Here is an 18139-nt window from a genome sequence, read left to right on the forward strand (position 1 = left end):
AGTAATGTATTCATAGATATTCAATTGTCTTAAATATGACTTTTAAATATTCCTAATTTGGGGCTGGAGAGATGGCTTGGCAGTTAAGCCCTTGCCTGTGAAGCCTAAGGACCCCGGTTCGAGGCTTGATTCCCCAAGACCCATATTAGCCAGATGCACAAGGGGGCTCACACGTCTGGAGTTTGTTTGCAGTGGCTGGAGGCCTTGGTGCACCCATTCTCACTCTCTATCTGCCTCTTTCTCTCTCTGTCTGTCGCTCTCAAATAAAAAAAAATGAACAAAAAATTCCTAATTTTCAGTATCCTAACTAGTTGTTACACATTTAATTTAGTTAGTACTTCCCACATACCTTAATGGCAGGTTCTGTGATGTCCATTTCACAGCTATGTAAACTAGTCCCAAACAAGTTCTGCCTTGTCTTGGGTCACACAGCTTGTAAGGAATAATGTATTTAGAACTTTGACATTTGGCCTTCTGAGTTCAGTACTACTGCACTGTAATACAGATCATTCTGTTTGTATACACTCTAAGCACAAATGTATCTTACTAATTTAAATATTAAATCTAGACTCTGAATCCATAGTGGTGTATATTACACATTGCTCTGTTATGTTACTGTAATTAGTTTGGTTTTCTTCTTCTTACCTTAACTGGTTGATATTACGAGTATTTAGAAATATTATTATAAAAGAATTAGTACAAGTCTAAGATTCTCCTCAAAATCTGCGTATGGAGATTTTTATAATAATTTTATAATAAGTTTTATATATTAGATGAACTAATGACTCTATGTCTTGAGAATGAAGGGCATTCCCTTGGAGGAGGAAGGACTGATGGTCTGTTCTGTTTTCAGTATCCATCCAGTGGTAGCTTCTGTCAGGGTATTTGGAAATAAGGCATTTGGAAATAAGTTTAACCTGGCCTCACACTTGGATTGTTTCAGGGCTGTGCTTCTTAATTGGAAATGAGTTACTGCATTGATTACTTTTTGATCCTGTGAGCTTTTCTTGGCTATCACTTCTATAGATAGCAGCTTCCTAAATTTAAAACAAATTCATTCAAAATAAAATAAAAATACATTAAATTCTTATAGATAGGTGATTTACATTCCTAGTTATTTTCTGTTTAATTTTTTTGTTCTTTTTAAAAATTTATTTAGTTGAGAGTGACAGAGAAAGAGGCAGAGAGAGAGTGAGAGAGAGAGAGAGAGAGAGGGAGAGGCGTAGAGAGAGAGAGAGAGAACGGGCACACCAGGGCCTCCAACCACTGCGAACGAACTCCAGATGTGTGCGCCCCCTTGTGCATCTGGCTAATGTGGGTCCTGGGGAATTGAGCCTCGAACCAGGGTCCTTAGGCTTCACAGGCAAGTGCTTAAACCATTAAGCCATCTCCAGCCCATGTTTAATTTTGTAATTAAAATTTATTTGCATTTATGTATGTAAAAATATGTGTGTGTGTAGGTCAGACAGCAATGAGGTAGGGGTCTGTGCTCTTCTGCCACTTTCTTTGAGGCAGGGTCTCTTGCCATTGCAAACAAACTTGGGATTTTCCTGGCTTTGTTTCCCATTGTCCAGGTGTGTTGGAATCACAGATGCATACGCTACGTTGTGTTAGGCTTTATGTGGGTTCTGGGAAATTGAACTTGGATCCAAAGGGCTTTGCCAGCAAACATCTTTAATCACTAAGCCATCTTCCCAGCTCCTGTACTTAAAATTTTTTATTCTAAAGAGCGAATGCCATATTTTCTAGAAAATTATGAATAAGAATATAGTTTGTATTGGAAAAGTTTGTAATCTACAAATTTTTTGAAACCCCCTCCCCCCAAACATCAAACCTAAGTGCTAATAGGATACATTATGTTACGTTATACTGAATAATGCGCTGAAACAGTTTTCTTAGGACAGTATTCATCTTAGGTTCATTGAGTTTTCTTTAGGTAGCAAGAGAAGCACTTTGAACACATTTTATACTGTGAGTCAGTAAGCATCCTACATTTATCTGTTTTTTTTTTTCCCCCCTTCTGGATAGTTATAAGACCAACAATAATCTAGGATGCATTTGATCTTGCTTTAATTTTAGGATTTATGGTTTGCTTTGTTAGAACATTAGAAAACAAATATTGTGTGGTAATTTGTAGTAAATCAGTAGAATTTTTAGTGTTTAAAAAAATAAAGTTACTTTCTTTTCTGCAGAAACGTGCTAAGGCACAAGTGTTATTTGACAAAGTGTGTGAACACCTCAATCTCTTGGAGAAGGACTACTTTGGACTTCTGTTTCAGGAAAACCCTGAGCAGAAAGTAAGTGATTTCAACTTTATTTTTGTATTTTTTAGAGATAATGTATAATTTTAAAAGCCATTTAATCTCAAAATAAAATTTAAAGTAACTGTTGTTTATTGTGAGATTTTTCTATTTACTATAGAAATTTGGTAAACATGTAAAATTATCTTTTGTGAGAGAATCACCAGTAACTTCTTGGCATTTATATATACATATATGTACTTTATACTTACCTCATGAGGAAACAGAATGGAAATCTTATCTGTGCTTATTAATTACTTGTGATTAAAATAACTGACTTTAAAATTATGTTAAACTTTCAGTGCTTGAATTCCCGGTGCAGTTAGTTCATATAATGAGATTGTGAAGGGGAATACTTTTAAAATGGGTGCATTAAAAGATTTTCAATTGTGGGAAAATTGATGTTCTGGCATAAACACAATATAAACTTTTAGACAATTATGTTATCTAAACCATGTTCCTTTCTTGACTTTGATTGTTAAATTCAGAGTCTAGTTAAGTCAGCCCATTTGTCAACATGCAGGTGTGTAGTCACCTCTCTACTAGATAGCAGGCATGCTCCCAAAGCAGAAAATTAGACACAGTGGAAGGAACGTCACCAGTAGAAATGCTCCTGCATACTTGTCCAGAGGGTTGGCAGTGAGTGTGTGCCTTGCTGAGTAGATCATAGTGGGTGTTTGAAAGGTAGACCAGCTGGCTCTATTGAGCTGTTATTGGCAAAAAAAAAAAAAAAATTAGGCCAGCTCTACTCAGGTGGTACTTTTGACCAGCTACCAACTCACCCTGGGGAGATCTGCCTGATGTCAGGAGGGTGTTAAGATCATGTCTTCTGTAGGAGTTTCCCAGCACATTAAGCAAGTGTGTCAGGGCGGTCTGTGGTCTGTTGCTCATTGCTAATCCTAAGGAGCTTCAGGCCTTCAGCTTCCTAAGTAAGGATGGAAATATTAATCAGTTTTGGCAGCATCACTAGACTTAACCTGTAGCTTTGTCTCTAGCAGAAAAAGGAGCTTTTTCTCTTGTTTCACATTCTAAGTCTCTAGAGTGCTGGTGAGAAGGTGGTGAGTATAGGGATGAAGAATGCAAGTTTGCACCTCCAGAGAGTCTGTTAGATTGTAGCCGTGGATGACAGACTCACCCCTCTGTCTGAGGGTACACAGAGCACTCAGAGACAGTGAAAAAGGTTACTGTCCAGCATCACTCAAGTCAGCCAGTAAAACAGTGCAGTCCTCTTGTTATTTGCCTATATGGCATTATTGTTTGTGTTTACATGACTCAGTAGTAAAATATGGGGTAGTAAGGGAGATAATTACATGTAAGTTAAATTTTGTTAACTCACTATTTAAATTCCTGATATGTAATTTGTGGCTTAATTCTACGTTTAGATTGAAGACAGTTAAATTGCATGTCTGCCTGCTCTGTAGTGTGTATTTTTATTAGAACTGTGTTTAGAACACTCTCAGAAATAATAACTAAATAAACTTGGTGCCTTTGTAAGGCTGTAAATTGCATGTTAGTCTTAATGTTTCCCATCATGTGCTCATCTGCTGCCCCTGGAAGGTACAGAAGAGAACATGCTGGGAGCTTGGTGATTACCATTTAGTTTTTCAGATTGTGTTGGTAGAGTTGTAGAACCTTCAGCCTTTGAAAAACATGGAAATAATTCAGTGTGTTGTAAAAATATGTTGAATAGCATGCTGTGTTATTAGAAACAAAATAAACTATGTTAAGAAATTGGGTATTTCTGGAACATTCCTTAAGTAAGAAAAGGCAAAAGGTATTTAGATAGTAGGCTTTACCTTTTTCCTTTAGTTTTACTGTTACTCCGTATGCATGTGTCTAGTTCATATCATACACCAGAACCTCAGACCCATATAGGTAACTGTTGAATACTCCCAGTCTGAAAGCACACTGGTCATCTCTTCGTTACCCTGAAAGAATGGGTCTAGACTTCTTTCTGCTCTTTATTTCCTTCCGATCACAGTCAAGAGGTGTCTTTTCTTGGGGTGGATAGATGTGCTTGCCTGCAAAGCCTAAAGACCCAGGTTCCATTCCCTAGTACCCATGTAAGCCACATGCACAAGGTGGCACATGTATCTAGAGTTTGTTTACAGTGCTTAGAGACCCTGATGTGCCCATTCTCTCTATCTGCATCTTCTCTCTCAAATAAATAACCAAACAAATAAATATTAAAGAAAACAAAAAGGTTCTTTCCTGATCTCTCTTTTCACCAATCTTATTTTGGCTTATACTCCCAGGATCCTATCTCTGTACTTCTTTGCTTAGAAATATTTAATAATACAGTCTGTTCCCCTAAGTGTGGCTTACAAAACATTTTATCACATAATCTTCATCTTCTTAAACTTTATTTTATTAATGTCTCATTCACAATCCATGTTCAATACATACCATACTTCTCTAAAATGAACCTTGTTGATAGATATTCTATCTATTGCTCATCCTATAGAGCTGTCTGAATATACTACTATAAAGAGATTTTTTTTTTTCCTTTTCCTTTTCCTTTTTTATTTTTTTCTTGGTTTTTCAAGGTAGGGTCTCACTCTAGCCCAGGCTGACCTGGAATTCACTATGGAGTCTCAGGGTGGCCTTGAACTCACAGTGATCCTCCTACCTCTGGCTCCCATGTGTTGGGATTAAAGGCATGCACCACCACGCCCGGCCCTTTTCCTAATTTTTTTAAGGCAGGCCCAACAGACCTTTGTGTGTGTGTGCGTGTGTGTATGGAGAATGAGTTGGCAAGCAAGGGCCTTCAGCCACTGCAATTGAACTCCAAATGCACATGCCCCCTTGTATACATGTGTGACCTATCACCCTTATGTCACTCTGCATCTGGCTTACGTGGGACCTGGAGAGTAGAACATGAGTCCTTAGGCTTTGTAGGCAAGTAGCTTAACCACTAAGCCATCTCTCCTGTCCCCCTATTTCTTTTTCAACCTGCCTTCTACCTCCCTATTTCTTTTTCAACCTGCCTTCTACCTTCCTTCTCTCAACTCAAGGGAGGGGTGTCAGCAGTTCCCTCAGTTACCAACACATTGAGTTCAAACCTTATTTGTGTGTTATCCTTTCTCTTCATTGCCCTTATTGTATCTCAGAATGAGGTGATGGAGTCTACTGAAGTGAACAGAGTGATGTTAAGACAAGGGATTGACTGTGGAAGAGGATGGTGAAAGTGTAGGAGGTTAAAGGTCATTAAGGAAGAAAATAACATAAGGCAATGGCTAGTCTACACAAGGCTTGAGTGCACTTACTTGTATAACATTCCCATTGACAAAAAGATGCCAGTACTAAATGAGTTCAGAATTCCAAATTTGATTTTTTTTGTTAATTTCTCTTAATAAATGTCAAGTGGATTATGCTTGTAAAATTAGATGAACATTTTTGTGTTTAGACTTTATTTTAGAAAAACTAAAGACTTGGGAACATGAAGATTGGGATTTCCTTCCTGAAACAATTAAATTTCAGGAAATGAATGCTCAAATATAGCTAAAATATATTAATTTATTCATATATACTTACTGTGATTTTGTGTTGTATAGCTTTTTAAGTTTCTCCCTGCTTATGTAGGCAAAATCTAGTTTTCAATATGTTTAGGCAAAAGAATTTTCATCCTTCCAATATTAATGCATATGGTCTCTCTCTCTCTCTCTCTCTCTCTCTCTCTTTGGTTTTCCGAGGTAGGGTCTCATTCAAGCTTAGGCTGACCTAAAATTCACTGTATAGTCTCATGGTGGCCTCAAACTCATGGTGATCCACCTACGTCTCCCTCCCAAGTGCTGGTATTAAAGGCTTGCACCACCATGCCCGGCTTCCTTTTTTTTTTTTTTTTAAACATATATATTTTACTTATTTATTTGGGAGGAGGAGGGAGGAAGAGAAGTGAGAGAGAATGGGCATGCCAGGGCCTCTAGCCACTGCAAACGAACTCTAGATGCATGTGCCACCTTGTGCATCTGGTTTATGTAAGTACTGGGGAATCAAACCTGGGTTCTTAGGCTTCACATGCAAGCACCTTAACTGCTAAGCCATCACTCCAACCCTCCTGTTTTTTACGTAGAAAACTATTACTGTTATACTACTTTGAAATCCAGTTAAATGCAGCTATGTAAGTGTCTTTGTCAGTTTTCCTTTTTGATGTTGAGGATTAAAGCCAGGACCTCAGACATGCCAAGCACATGCTCTGCAACTGAACTACCCAGATCATTTCTTGCTTTCTTATTCTGAGCATTTTGTATATTTAAAGGCATTTCAGATGGATATTAATTTAAACCTGCTATAAGGTGAAGGTCAGGCTGACCTATGAATATCTTATATAAAAATTTGCCATGGAGGAAAAATCTCAACATTCTTTTGGTTTGGAAGCTTTGTGGTTCATCTGAATATGAAAATGTAGTTTTGTTATTGTTTATTTTTTAAATCTTATTTATTTGAGATTTTATATATATACATACACACTTATATATATAGAGAGAGATCGCACGTGCGCGTGCACACGTATGGGCATGCCAGGGCCTCCAGGCATTGCAAATGAACTCCAGACATATGTACCACCTTGTGCATCTGGCTTAGGTGTGTGACCTGGAGAATTGAACCTGGGTCCTTTGGCTTTGCAGGCAAATGCCTTAACTGCTAAGTCATCTCTGCAGTCCGTGTTGCGAACTTTTATGTGAACTTAGAAAATGTTGTTAAACTAGATGGATCCAAGCAACATGTTACTCTTTTATATAGAATTCCATGTCTGTGTAGTTCTTTATTCATGTCTAAATGGAACCATCATTAAGAGTGTTGGATTCTTTAGAAAGAAAAACATTATCTTGAATTTTTGTTGTTAATGGTGCTTGGCATTTGGCCCAGGTATTATAATGTCATTTTGCTGTAAGCCATATTGGAAGAGGTACTTGTTAGAAGTGTTGTTGATTCCAAACTTAGTTTTTGAAGATTAACTAAAGCAGTTGTCTGATAGCCAGACCTTTCCCCTCCGAAACAGCACCAAACACTCATATAAACTGTTTGTACATATAAACTAACTTTACACAAAATTCTGTATTCAAACTAGCTAAACTTTATAATCCCACATTCTCCCAGATGTATTGTGAATGTTTCACTGTGATGTAGAAAACCTGTACCTTTTCTCCTAATGCCAACATTATGGTAGACTTCTATTTGGCCTGATTTGATCAACGGTATATATTTAAGGGGATTTGTTTCAGTGCCATGTATTCCTATGGGAAAATGTAGATTTAAGACAAAACTGCTTTCATTCTTTCAACATTGGTAACACAGTGTGGATTTGATTGAATTTGTTCTATTCTCTCTTCTGGCCCCATTGATGCTTACTAAAAAGAAATGAAGATATAGCTAAGCCTTTGGAAAAATCTAACTCTGGAATCTTAGGGTATATCCTAAAAGAGAATTGGGCATCTTTCTTCCCTTCCTCTCTTCCCTCCCCTCTCCTCTCTCTTCCTTAGTCATTAGTCAGGTAGATGCTATGACTCCCTTTTTGTAGTTGAGGAAATTGTGGCTCAGGACAAGCAAGGTACCCATTCTAGAGTTGGCGGAACTTCATCCTTCTCCCCTCTCCCTCCCTCCTCCCTGTACGTCTGTGCAGATGCGTGTGTACTGTGCCATGCATGGAGGCCAGGAAAGAACATCAGGTACCATCTACTGTGTTTCCTTGATATTGAATCTGTGACCAAATTTGCTGCTGCCATTTTTGGTCAGACTGGCTGACCAGCAAACCTAGTGATTTTCTGGTTTCTGCTTCCATAGGATCTAGAATTACAGACATGTATAACCATGCCCATCCGTGTATGTGGGTGCTAATGAATTGAATTTGGCTTCTTGGGCCTTTATGCTTGTCAAGTCCTCTGTGCCCATCAGCCAACGTTTTGTTTGTTGTTGTTGTTTGTTAGTTTTTTGTATTTTTTTATGAGAGAGAGGGGAAGGAGGGGGGGGAGAGAGAATTAGTGTGCCAGGGCCTCTAGCCACTGCAGTCAAACTCCAGATGCGTGTGCCATCATGTGCACATGTGCGACCTTGTGTGCTTGTGTCACCTTGCGCATCTGGCTTATGTGGGATCTGGAGAGTCAAACCTGGGTCCTTAGGCTTTGCAGGCAAGCACCTTAATTGCTAAGCCACTTCTCTAGCCCCCATCAGCCAACTTTTTAACATGGTAATGACATACCTAATGTTTCACTAAGTGGATGGGTGTGTGTGCGTGCATGTGCACACATGTATACTAGCTCCTTTTTTTCTCACTGTCATCTTTATCCTGTCATTCCATTTTCAATTTTTTTCTCTTTTGCTTGATCCACCCTGTCTTCCTCAAGTGTCAAAACCAAGAAGTTGATATTAATTTATTTGTTAGAAATGTTATCAGCCAGACATGGTGGTACATACATCTAATTTTAGCACTTGGAAAGGTGAGACAGGAGGATTGAGAGTTCTAGGTCAATCTAGGCTACATAAAGACCCTATCTCAAGAAACCAGGTAACCAAAGAAGTTTAAGCATCTTTATTTGTAACTAGCAACTCAAGATAATATACTTGTATTTTTTTACAAGGTTATAATAAAACAATTTGTCTTTTTATTTGACAATTCATTATGCTAGGCAATAAAATTATATACTAACCATTATCTAAGTACTCAAAGCTAACTGTTCAGATAAAATAAATCTAATAAAATAATGTATAATCATTTAAGATGACCACAGGATGGAGAGGAAGGAGGCGGCAGTGGACAGATGTCAGTCGACAGGTATTGATTTTTAATACATAACGGTTCACTAGACCTGCCAACTACCCTGGAAGCTATGAGTACTATGGTATACTCTAGCCTGCACAGAGTTGTAGTCTGCCTCCTTGGGCAGGAATGGAGTTCATAAGGTGGAAGAACATGTGGTTAGAAAAGGGATAACCAAGTTGGCCAGTAGAATGAGTCAGTTTTGCTATTTGATCTTGTTATGAAACACAGTCCCCTAGTCTTTACCTAAGAGTCTGGAATGAGGAATGAAACCACACAAGCTTTCTGTGTATGTTAGCATCAGCATTGTGGGAAGTGTCTAAAAGGAAGGCAGTCTGGATTTGTTTTGCTAAGTCACAAAAGAACTCCTAGATCCAGAGTCATACATACTTTTAACCATGATCTGTAGAAACTGTCAGGTCATTTGTCCAAGGGTTATGCTCTAGTCGAGAATGGGAGGTGCTAGATGGCTGGGATGTAGGGTTAGTCTTGAGTTACCGAGGTGAGGTTGTACCCACCATCTTCTCCTAGAACAGAGAGGCCTTTTATTGGCGCTTTCTAGCAGGTGTCTGTATCAGCGTCTCCTTAATGAGACTGGAGGTTTGAGGGTCTGTCTGTGAGATCAGCACTGTCTTACACATTCTTTTTCTCTGCTAATTGTCTGAGAGATTGTTATTCTTGTCACTTGAGTTGGTGCCAGTTGTCTTGGAATCCGTATTTCTTCATGTGGTTGTTACTTTCTTGCATGAAAATGCCAACATTTGACCCACCCCCTCCTCTCTAGGCTCAGCCCAGACCAGAAGCTGATTGGTATGATTTCTCTTTCTTCTGTGCTTGTCATACTTGTTTGTGTGTGAGCCAGCTGTTGTATAGGAGAGCAGCTGCAGCCACGGAAGCTGAGTGCCAGGCTCTTTTCTGAGGGGAGAAAGAGTGACTCCCAAATATGACAGTGGACATCACAGCGTCAAGGCATCACACAGCTGACACTCGTATATGAAACTGGACCAAGCTCTGGTGGCTCTGTTGAGAGGTTTGAATATGGCCAGTGTTAGGACACAGCCATGCACACCTTGGATCCTTGCCGGCCAGCATGTAGGCCATGAATGGTGGTATAAAATCTGCGGAAGGTCACCTTACTTTCAATGCATACTGCTGTTCTTTTTAGTAGTGCTGTGTCTGTTGCATCACTTTAATATATTAAGGCAGGTTATTACTTCCTATGTACAATATTTTGTCTATGTGAATAAAACTCTGGTTAAGCCAAGGTTGTAACACATTATCGGAGATACTTCTTAGAAGGAACTAAACTTGCATGTTGTAAAGCCAAATCTCATAAAGTCAGTTGTTTGAATCAGCTAAGTGTATCTCAAAAAAATGTACTTGTTCTGTATTAGTAAGGTGAGTGAACTATAATGACTGAAAAATAGGGTGGTAGAAGTATGTTAAAAAAGATTATTTTTTGTTGGGGATCTTTTGCTTTACATTGAAATGTAATGTCCTTATGTGGTTTGAAACTGATAGCTTTTTGTTTTATTTTAAGATATAGTGTTTTCTAGCATGTTTTAGTGTTTGCTTTCTCAAAGAATAGAAATGAGGGGCAAATGAAATGGAGTTCCTCCATTGCATTGTTTTACTTCAAATGAGAATGTTACATTAAGTCCAGGAAGTAAGATGTCACCTGTCATTGGGCAGTACCTCTTCAGCATGGAGCAGCTGGGTGGTGAGATGCTAAAGGGGAAGCTGGCTTTAGAAGTTAGGTGGCCATGTTTGATTGGCGCACAAAGAACTTCAGCCAGCACTTTCAAGCCCACACTTTATCCTTTCTGAGAAAGACCCAACTAAAGAATTTCTCATTTCAGTGTTTGCAAAGTTTTGCAGAATATAGAATAGCTAGCTATCTAGCTAGATAGATAACCATATGCCATCATTGAATAAATGCTTGATTTTGCATCCAAGAGGATAGAATTCACAGAATTTACCTTAAAGCTATTTGAATCTTTTTTTCTCCAGGTTTTCAAGGTAGGGTCTCACTCTAGCTCAGGCAGACCTGGAATTCACTGTGTAGTCTCAGGTTGGCCTTGAACTCACGGTGGTGATCCTACTACCTCTGCCTCCCAAGTGCTGGGATTACAGGCGTGCGCCACCACACCCAGCTTATTTGAATTATTTTAGCGCACACACCCGCACCACTTGTTACTGTGAAATGCTAATAGGTGAAAGCTTACTTTGAATTGGACTTTGTTGCATATGGGCTCTGAACTATAAACTGTTACATTTTGATTTGGGGATAATTATTATGGATCATGAACTTCTTTGTCCTCTCTCCTATAGAACTGGCTGGATCCTGCAAAAGACATAAAGAGACAGATGCGAAGTGAGTATTTAAGTTGAATTGTATTTGAAGAGAAAGGAGACACTGGGGATAGGGAGAGAGAGAGGGAGGTGGGAGAAGGAAAAAGACTATGGAAAAAATGCTCAGCTAGCTTTGTCCTTTTTACACAGTCAGGGAACCCACGCAGTGATACGGCGCTAGTCAGTTGTGGTGGGTCCTTCTATCCCAACTAAGCAAATTTAGAAAATCCCTAACAGACCTGACAGGAGATCTCCTGCCCTGGTGATTCTAAATCCAGTCAAGTTAACAACCAGCGGTTAACCATCACAGAGGAAGAGAATGGTCAGTTCTAGTGCATGTCTGAAGTCAGTGATATTAAGTATACTTGTAGGATTGCAATTTTTTTTTAAGCCAGGTATGGTAGAATGTGCTTGTAAGCCCACACTCTGGAAGTTGAGGCAAAGAGATTATGAGTTTCATACTAGCCTAGATTACATAGTGAGACCCTATTTCAGTCCAAAAAAAACCCCCAATTTTAGCTAGGTGGTTTAAGGACTTTTCCCTTTCAGGCTGTGCACTCACATTTCTACATTGTCTTTTGTGGAATCTGATATGAAGTAACAACTTGTACCCCCTTTTTTCTGGGAAAGAATGGGTGTTTTCATGTAAATTTCACTGAATAGGAGATGGTTTACTCTTTAAGTATACCCAGTACTATTGCACCGTTCTGTATCCTGCACGCCATTTTGTACATGGCCCAAGGCCACTTGATGTGTTCTTCGGGTATGAGTTTATTATTAGGTGGGGTTGCTGTTTTCTTCTCATTTCCTCCTTTGCTGTCATTGTAGAAACCTTGACATTACACATTCATCTAACCATCCTCAGCTCCATAGATCTGCCTCTGCAGGCTGCCTTGCCTGTGACAGCAGTGCCAGGAAATGTTATCACCACAGAGAAATCCCCGATGGGGGTATGGCTGCTTAGTTTACACAGGCTCTGTGAATGCCTGGAACAGATGGGGACCAAACTTGGAAGGGAAGTAAATTCTTCACACAGCTCTTCTACTACTGAGCCTGGGAGCTGTGTAAGGAGAACCCATTTCTCTGGGAGTTAATCTGCATAATGCTCTATACTGTTGATAGAATTCCCATATTTCCCTACTTATTATTTCTAATGACAAAACACTGGAACATACCTGTGCTTTCCTTGTCCTTTCTGTGTATTTTCTGCCTCCCATTTTTGAGTCTCCTCGAGTGTTTTGTTTGTTTTCTTTTTTCCTCAATATTAGTCTTAGTCTTGCTATCTTTTTTTTCTTTCCTTTATTCTTTTCAGACAAGGTTTCACTACATAGCCAAGGCTGGCCTTAAATTCATCATCTTTCTTCTTTCATTTCCTTAATGATAGGATTGCAGGCATACTCAGCCATGCCTAGCTTTCTGGTCTCTCTCTCTCTCTGTGTCTTTTATTTTTCATTTTAAGTATATACTTTATTGTTTTTGTTGTATCTTTTTTCCCTTTTTAAAACACCTTTGGTTGATGACTAACCTTTTCCCTTGTCTAGAACTGAAGCATTTCTTAGGGTATAGGACTTAGTATGCTAAAGCTGGCACAGTGCCATTCAACCTGGCATGTTTGGCCACCCTGTCTTTTAACTGTTTTTGGTATTCTAACATACATTTCCTTCCTCTCTTTCTCCTTTTTTTTTTTTTTTTTGTATGTAATATCTTGACGTTTTTCTTTTTATGATTGTAGCATGGTGGAAATGCTAGGAGGAGGTGTTAAGGAGACACAAATGCATTATGTTGACATTTTGGAAGAAACAGTGAGAGAGCTCGAGGAGCTTCTTCCTTTGTCTTTTGTGCCGTTGCTGTGTGAGGCAGGAGCTCACGAAGATGAGCTTCTTTCCCTTCTCAGAAACTAGAGCTAGTAGGTGACCCCAACAGAAAGAGCAGGGCTCCTCTGAACATGTGTCCTGGGGTTGGCTCCTCACTATGTGTGTGCCACTCGCTTCAGAGTCACAGGACTAAAGCTTAAAAAGAATTTGAAAACTGGGGGGAATCCTTCCAAAAAAAGCATTTGAAAAACTTTTGGAGGGCAAGACTCTTGGTGATTATGAATCATGTTCTTGTGTTTTGATTAGTTTCGAAAGTTTTGAGTTATTTCACAACTTTTGCCCTTGTGGTTTGGCAAGAGAAGTAGTAACAATTAGAACCTGATTTTTGTAAACTCTTTAGATTTATTTTTTTGAATTAAGTAAGAACTTTGTATGGACACACCATGTGTGGGTACCATCATTTCCCTCCTCCCTGCCCCCATTCCAATGAGGGCCCTCCTCAGTGGGATTGCTGGTATTCACCATGGGGTTATGGATTACGAGTTGTGAGAACGGCAGTCAGTCATTGGGGAGGGGGGGTCCAATGCCTCTGGATATTCCTGCTTACCATGTGGCTCCTGAAATCTTTCCACCCCCTCTTTGGAAAACTCTCTGAGCCATGGTGGGTGTGTTTTAAGTCTGCTTCAGTGATGAGCTCTTAGCAGCTTCTGTATTTCTGCTTTGGTGCCCTTGGAGTATCCTCAGTGTCTGTTTCATGACCCTGACGCTGGTTGTCTGGCTTTGGAAACAGCGCTCTTGCTCATCTCACCAATTCCTCTGTGGTTTCCCCTGAATCCTAGCTGATATTTGATGGGTGTTCACCTCTTGCCAGGGAGCCAACTGTCTTCTCCTGCCTTGTTGATAGAGTTTGGTTGTCCTTAGTTCTCGCTGCCTTCTGAAAAAGAAAAACAGATTCTCCGATGGTGAGAGATTCACATAGGCTAAAGGGGATAAGCATTGTGAATTTAGAGATATTTTGGTGGGTGAGGCCTTTCTATTGGCTAAAATCTAGTGGAAGCTTCTTGTTGGAGTCCATATCTTAGTCTCCATACGATTCTGACTTAGTTCTCAGTTCCAGCTATAGGTTCCTTTCCACTGAGTGGCTCTCTTAGCCATTTAGAAAGCCATTGGTTATGCACCTAGGCTGGGTGCCACCATTGCACAGGTGTGTACATCTTGTCAGGCTGCTTACTTACAGCATTGTTGGCCATTTTCCCCCAGCAGCTCATGTAGCACTTTCCAGCACTGTATGGGGTAACCATCTGGGAACTGGCTTCCTTCCAGATTCTAGCCAGATCTCTCAATGTTCTGTGTTGGCAGCATGTGGTGTCTTCAGCAATAGGGTCTACCCTTTTACCTCAGGCTGACACAGTGCTTTGATAGAAGCCTGTCTTGTTTTGGGGACCTCATAGATTTCTCTGATCAACAACTCTGTTCAGGTTGTAACCAATTTCTGGTATTGGGAATTACAAGCCAGAGCCCAATGTTTTAGGATTAGGCTTTATCCCACCCCTCTGCAGGGTCCTTCTTACCAAATGATCTCTCTTTGCTCCTATTAAGGGTTACATGTTTTAGTCTGCTGTCCAAGAGGACAGTTTCTACAGTGTCAAATCATTTTAGATTTAGGTAAATGTTGTTCTGAACTGTCTCATTTGTGAAGGCAGGCTTAAATGAAGCTTGAGCTGTGGTATTACCACTTTTGCATAGATAATAGAGGGAAAGCACTTTTAACTGATTCTGTTAAATTTTCATAGCCAGTTAGCAGTTAATAAAGATAAATATGAATCTTTTGGATTACTTATGACAATCAACCAACCTAATGGTTCCTTGTGATTAATATAAAAACAACTCACTATTAGCTGCTTTTTTTTTTTAATATACCTTAGATACTTGTATTGCTAAACAACTTTTAGTGCTGTTCCCATTGCAGGTAATGTGTGTTAATTTGATTTAGCCTTTGCATAGTATATATAGTTCATACATTTTGTACACTATAGCTATGTGCAATTTTATCCTTTAAAAATGTTTAGTATTACTGGGTTGTGGAAATGTAGCCTAAAGTACAAGGGATCTAGTAAAAATATATACCTGCAGTCATATTGAGGCAGGCCTGTGTCAGTGTTAAGTTCCTGCACAGCAGATGAACATGGAGCCATTAGGAGACGTGAGTGCATCCCAGCTAGGCTTGATGGCGACTCTCCGTCACTCACAGTGTGCACGTGCACGCCGAGGGGAGACTAGTGAAGCACGGTATCGCTCTGTATTCAGGAGAATATTTTATCCCATTATTAATGTTTTAAATGTGTAAAGTAAAACTGAAATATATGTCTTGAGTTCAACAGTATTGGTTTTATTAGAACTTTAAAATCCAGCCAAAAATGCAATTATGTGCACAGTAGCCATCCAGGGAAGATTTATTGACTCTTGAGTGTGAGGAAAGGTAGCCTTCTGACAACGACAGGACAATTAAACAAGCGAGTGTGACTCAACAAATATTCAAGTTCATAAATTAGATTCCCATGAGACCTTCAAGGTTTTATAGAATGGAATCTCTCTCTCTCTCCCCCCCTTCTCTCTCTCTCTCTCTCTCTCTCACACACACACACACACACACACACTTTTTGGGTTTTTTTTTTTTCCTTAAAATATTTATTCATTTTTTTGCAAGCAGAGTGGAGCGGGGAGAATGAGCATGTGAGGGGCTCTAACCACTGCAAACAAACTCCAGATGCATGTGCCTCTTTGTGCATCTGGCTTTACATGGGTACTGGGGAATTGAACTCAGGTCATTAGGTTTTACAGGCAAGCACCTTAGCTGCGGAGCCATCTCTCCAGCCCAACCTTTTTGTTTTTAAAATAGTATTTTAGCATTAACTCTGAATTCAGGGTAAAGGAGTCATGTGGCTTTCTTTTAGGAAAAATAGTAACTGCCACCCTTTTGGTTTTCATTTTTTATTTCCAAGCAAAACATTATTGTATATAGTAGTATTTAAAAAACATCCATGCCATGGCTTGACATTTTAAAATATTTTTATTTATTTGTAAAGAGAGAGAGTATGTATGTGCGTGCACATGCTTGTGCGCACACACACGCATGCACTCCAAAGCCTCTTGCCACTGCAAGTGAACTGCAGACACATGCACCACTTTGTGCATCTGGCTTTACGTGTGTGCTGTGAATTCAAATCTGAGCCAGCAGGCTTTGTAAGCAAGTGCCTTTAACTGCTGAGTCATCTCCGCAGCCTGGCTTGGTGTATTTTTTATGACACAATATAACAAAGTATGTGTTAGTGTGAGGATGTGTTAAATTTCATAAGCTTACACTAACTATAAAGCCTGGGAAATATTTTTTGTCTTAAAGTATTTCAGTCTTATCACACTTTCCTGTCTTTGAGAGCTCTTCGAACATTTCCTTCTAATAGCACATTAATCATCTCCTGAATAGCTATTGTGATTACTTGATCATTTTCTACTTTTACCAACAGTGTAGAAATTCCAAATATTTTTTTTAAAGGGTGTAGAGTATTTAGCAACTGGAAAGCTTGTAAATAAACCAGATCTTACCTTAGAACTGTGAATGAAGGTTATAGTAAGTCTTACGTGTAATATACAAAATGTCTGTTGGTGTATCAGTTTTATAAAAATAATAAGCCTATTATTTGGTCATGATGATTTATTTATATAATTAATTTCAATATTCATTATATAAGTTGTAGTCATTTCCTGAAAGTAAAATATTGCAAATAGATTCATACTGGGATGTATGTATTGTATAAAAACAGTTCTGATGACTTATTACAGACCTTCCCTGGCTGTTCACTTTTAATGTGAAGTTCTATCCTCCTGATCCTTCTCAACTGACTGAGGACATCACCAGGTACTTAATAATTCATATACTAAAATGGCTCTTCATTTAAAACTTGTTACTTCTATGCTCTGTGAGCAAGGTAGTAATTTCAGGATTGAAAATTGAATGTTTGATGTTAAGTTTTAGGAGCTTCTTTACAATTGGCTCTTTTCTCAAATAGCTTGAAATATTACCTGTACAAAAATTGTATTCACTTTTCTTTGGTTTCTCCCTTAATATTAATATAATTCAGTATTTTAAAAGTGATATTGCTGGCCACTTGGTTTATATTTATGTTGTTAAAGGCACTCATCTTTAGTATTTCAAGTTTTAATGCAAAGGTTTTTATTATGTAATCAATGTGCATCTTCATACTACATTTATACAGATATCATTTATATTTCCCTTTGCATTGAATGAATAAATAAAATTATTTTTTTAAACAGTTGAACTGTTAATTTGGCTATCTTATCCCCTCTCTCAGTTCCCCCCTTGAAAAGCAAGCCAGAATAGAATATCTATATCTATAAAGAGACAGTAGCTCTTACATTGTTCTTTCTTCTGGAATTATACTAGCTATAAGAACACATATTTCATTCAGTGTAGAAGATCCTGAGTGACTGAGTCTTTAGATGTGGAACATTGTGGATCCACAAGTTCTTTGACATCTTAGCCTTAGTAGATGGGTAAGGGATAGGATTTCTTAGGTTTATTAAGAGTTGGGGTAAATGGTGACTCGTATGTACTTCTAAAAGGTTGTTCTTTTGGCCAAGGAGATTGTATGCAGGCAGCATAAGTACCTTAGAAAACAACAGGGTCTTAGTGAAAGACTACCTGCTTCCCAGATTGCTGTGCTTTTGATGAGTTCAGTACACCAAGGTGCACAAATACTATGAAATGCATGTAATACTCGTGAGCTTGGCATGATCGAGACTTCTTTCTGGGATTGGAAAAATGGCAGGTTCTTTGTTCTTTTACTACTTGTTACTAAATAGTGAAGTACTGCTATGCTAATTAATTGCTGCTAATA

The 18139-nt window shown here is 38.9% G+C and overlaps 1 protein-coding gene across 22 annotated transcripts in view; it reads left to right on the top strand.

Annotated features, from left to right (window-relative positions):
* The window catches only part of Epb41l2 (erythrocyte membrane protein band 4.1 like 2), a 205447-nt gene that overhangs the window by 126220 nt on the left and 61088 nt on the right, over nucleotides 1-18139 (top strand). For 14 of the 22 annotated variants that reach the window (XM_045159023.1, XM_045159025.1, XM_045159024.1 and 11 more), the window contains exons 4-7: nucleotides 2193-2297; nucleotides 9019-9072; nucleotides 11389-11431; nucleotides 17064-17139. In XM_045159023.1, the coding sequence (XP_045014958.1) occupies nucleotides 2193-2297; nucleotides 9019-9072; nucleotides 11389-11431; nucleotides 17064-17139 (278 nt within the window). The remainder of the gene's footprint in view (nucleotides 1-2192; nucleotides 2298-9018; nucleotides 9073-11388; nucleotides 11432-17063; nucleotides 17140-18139) is intronic. The other 8 variants (XM_045159026.1, XM_045159030.1, XM_045159041.1 and 5 more) reach the window with 1 other exon arrangement.

The sequence above is a fragment of the Jaculus jaculus genome, chromosome 9, assembly GCF_020740685.1.
Source record: "Jaculus jaculus isolate mJacJac1 chromosome 9, mJacJac1.mat.Y.cur, whole genome shotgun sequence".
Taxonomy (NCBI): Eukaryota; Metazoa; Chordata; class Mammalia; order Rodentia; family Dipodidae; genus Jaculus; species Jaculus jaculus.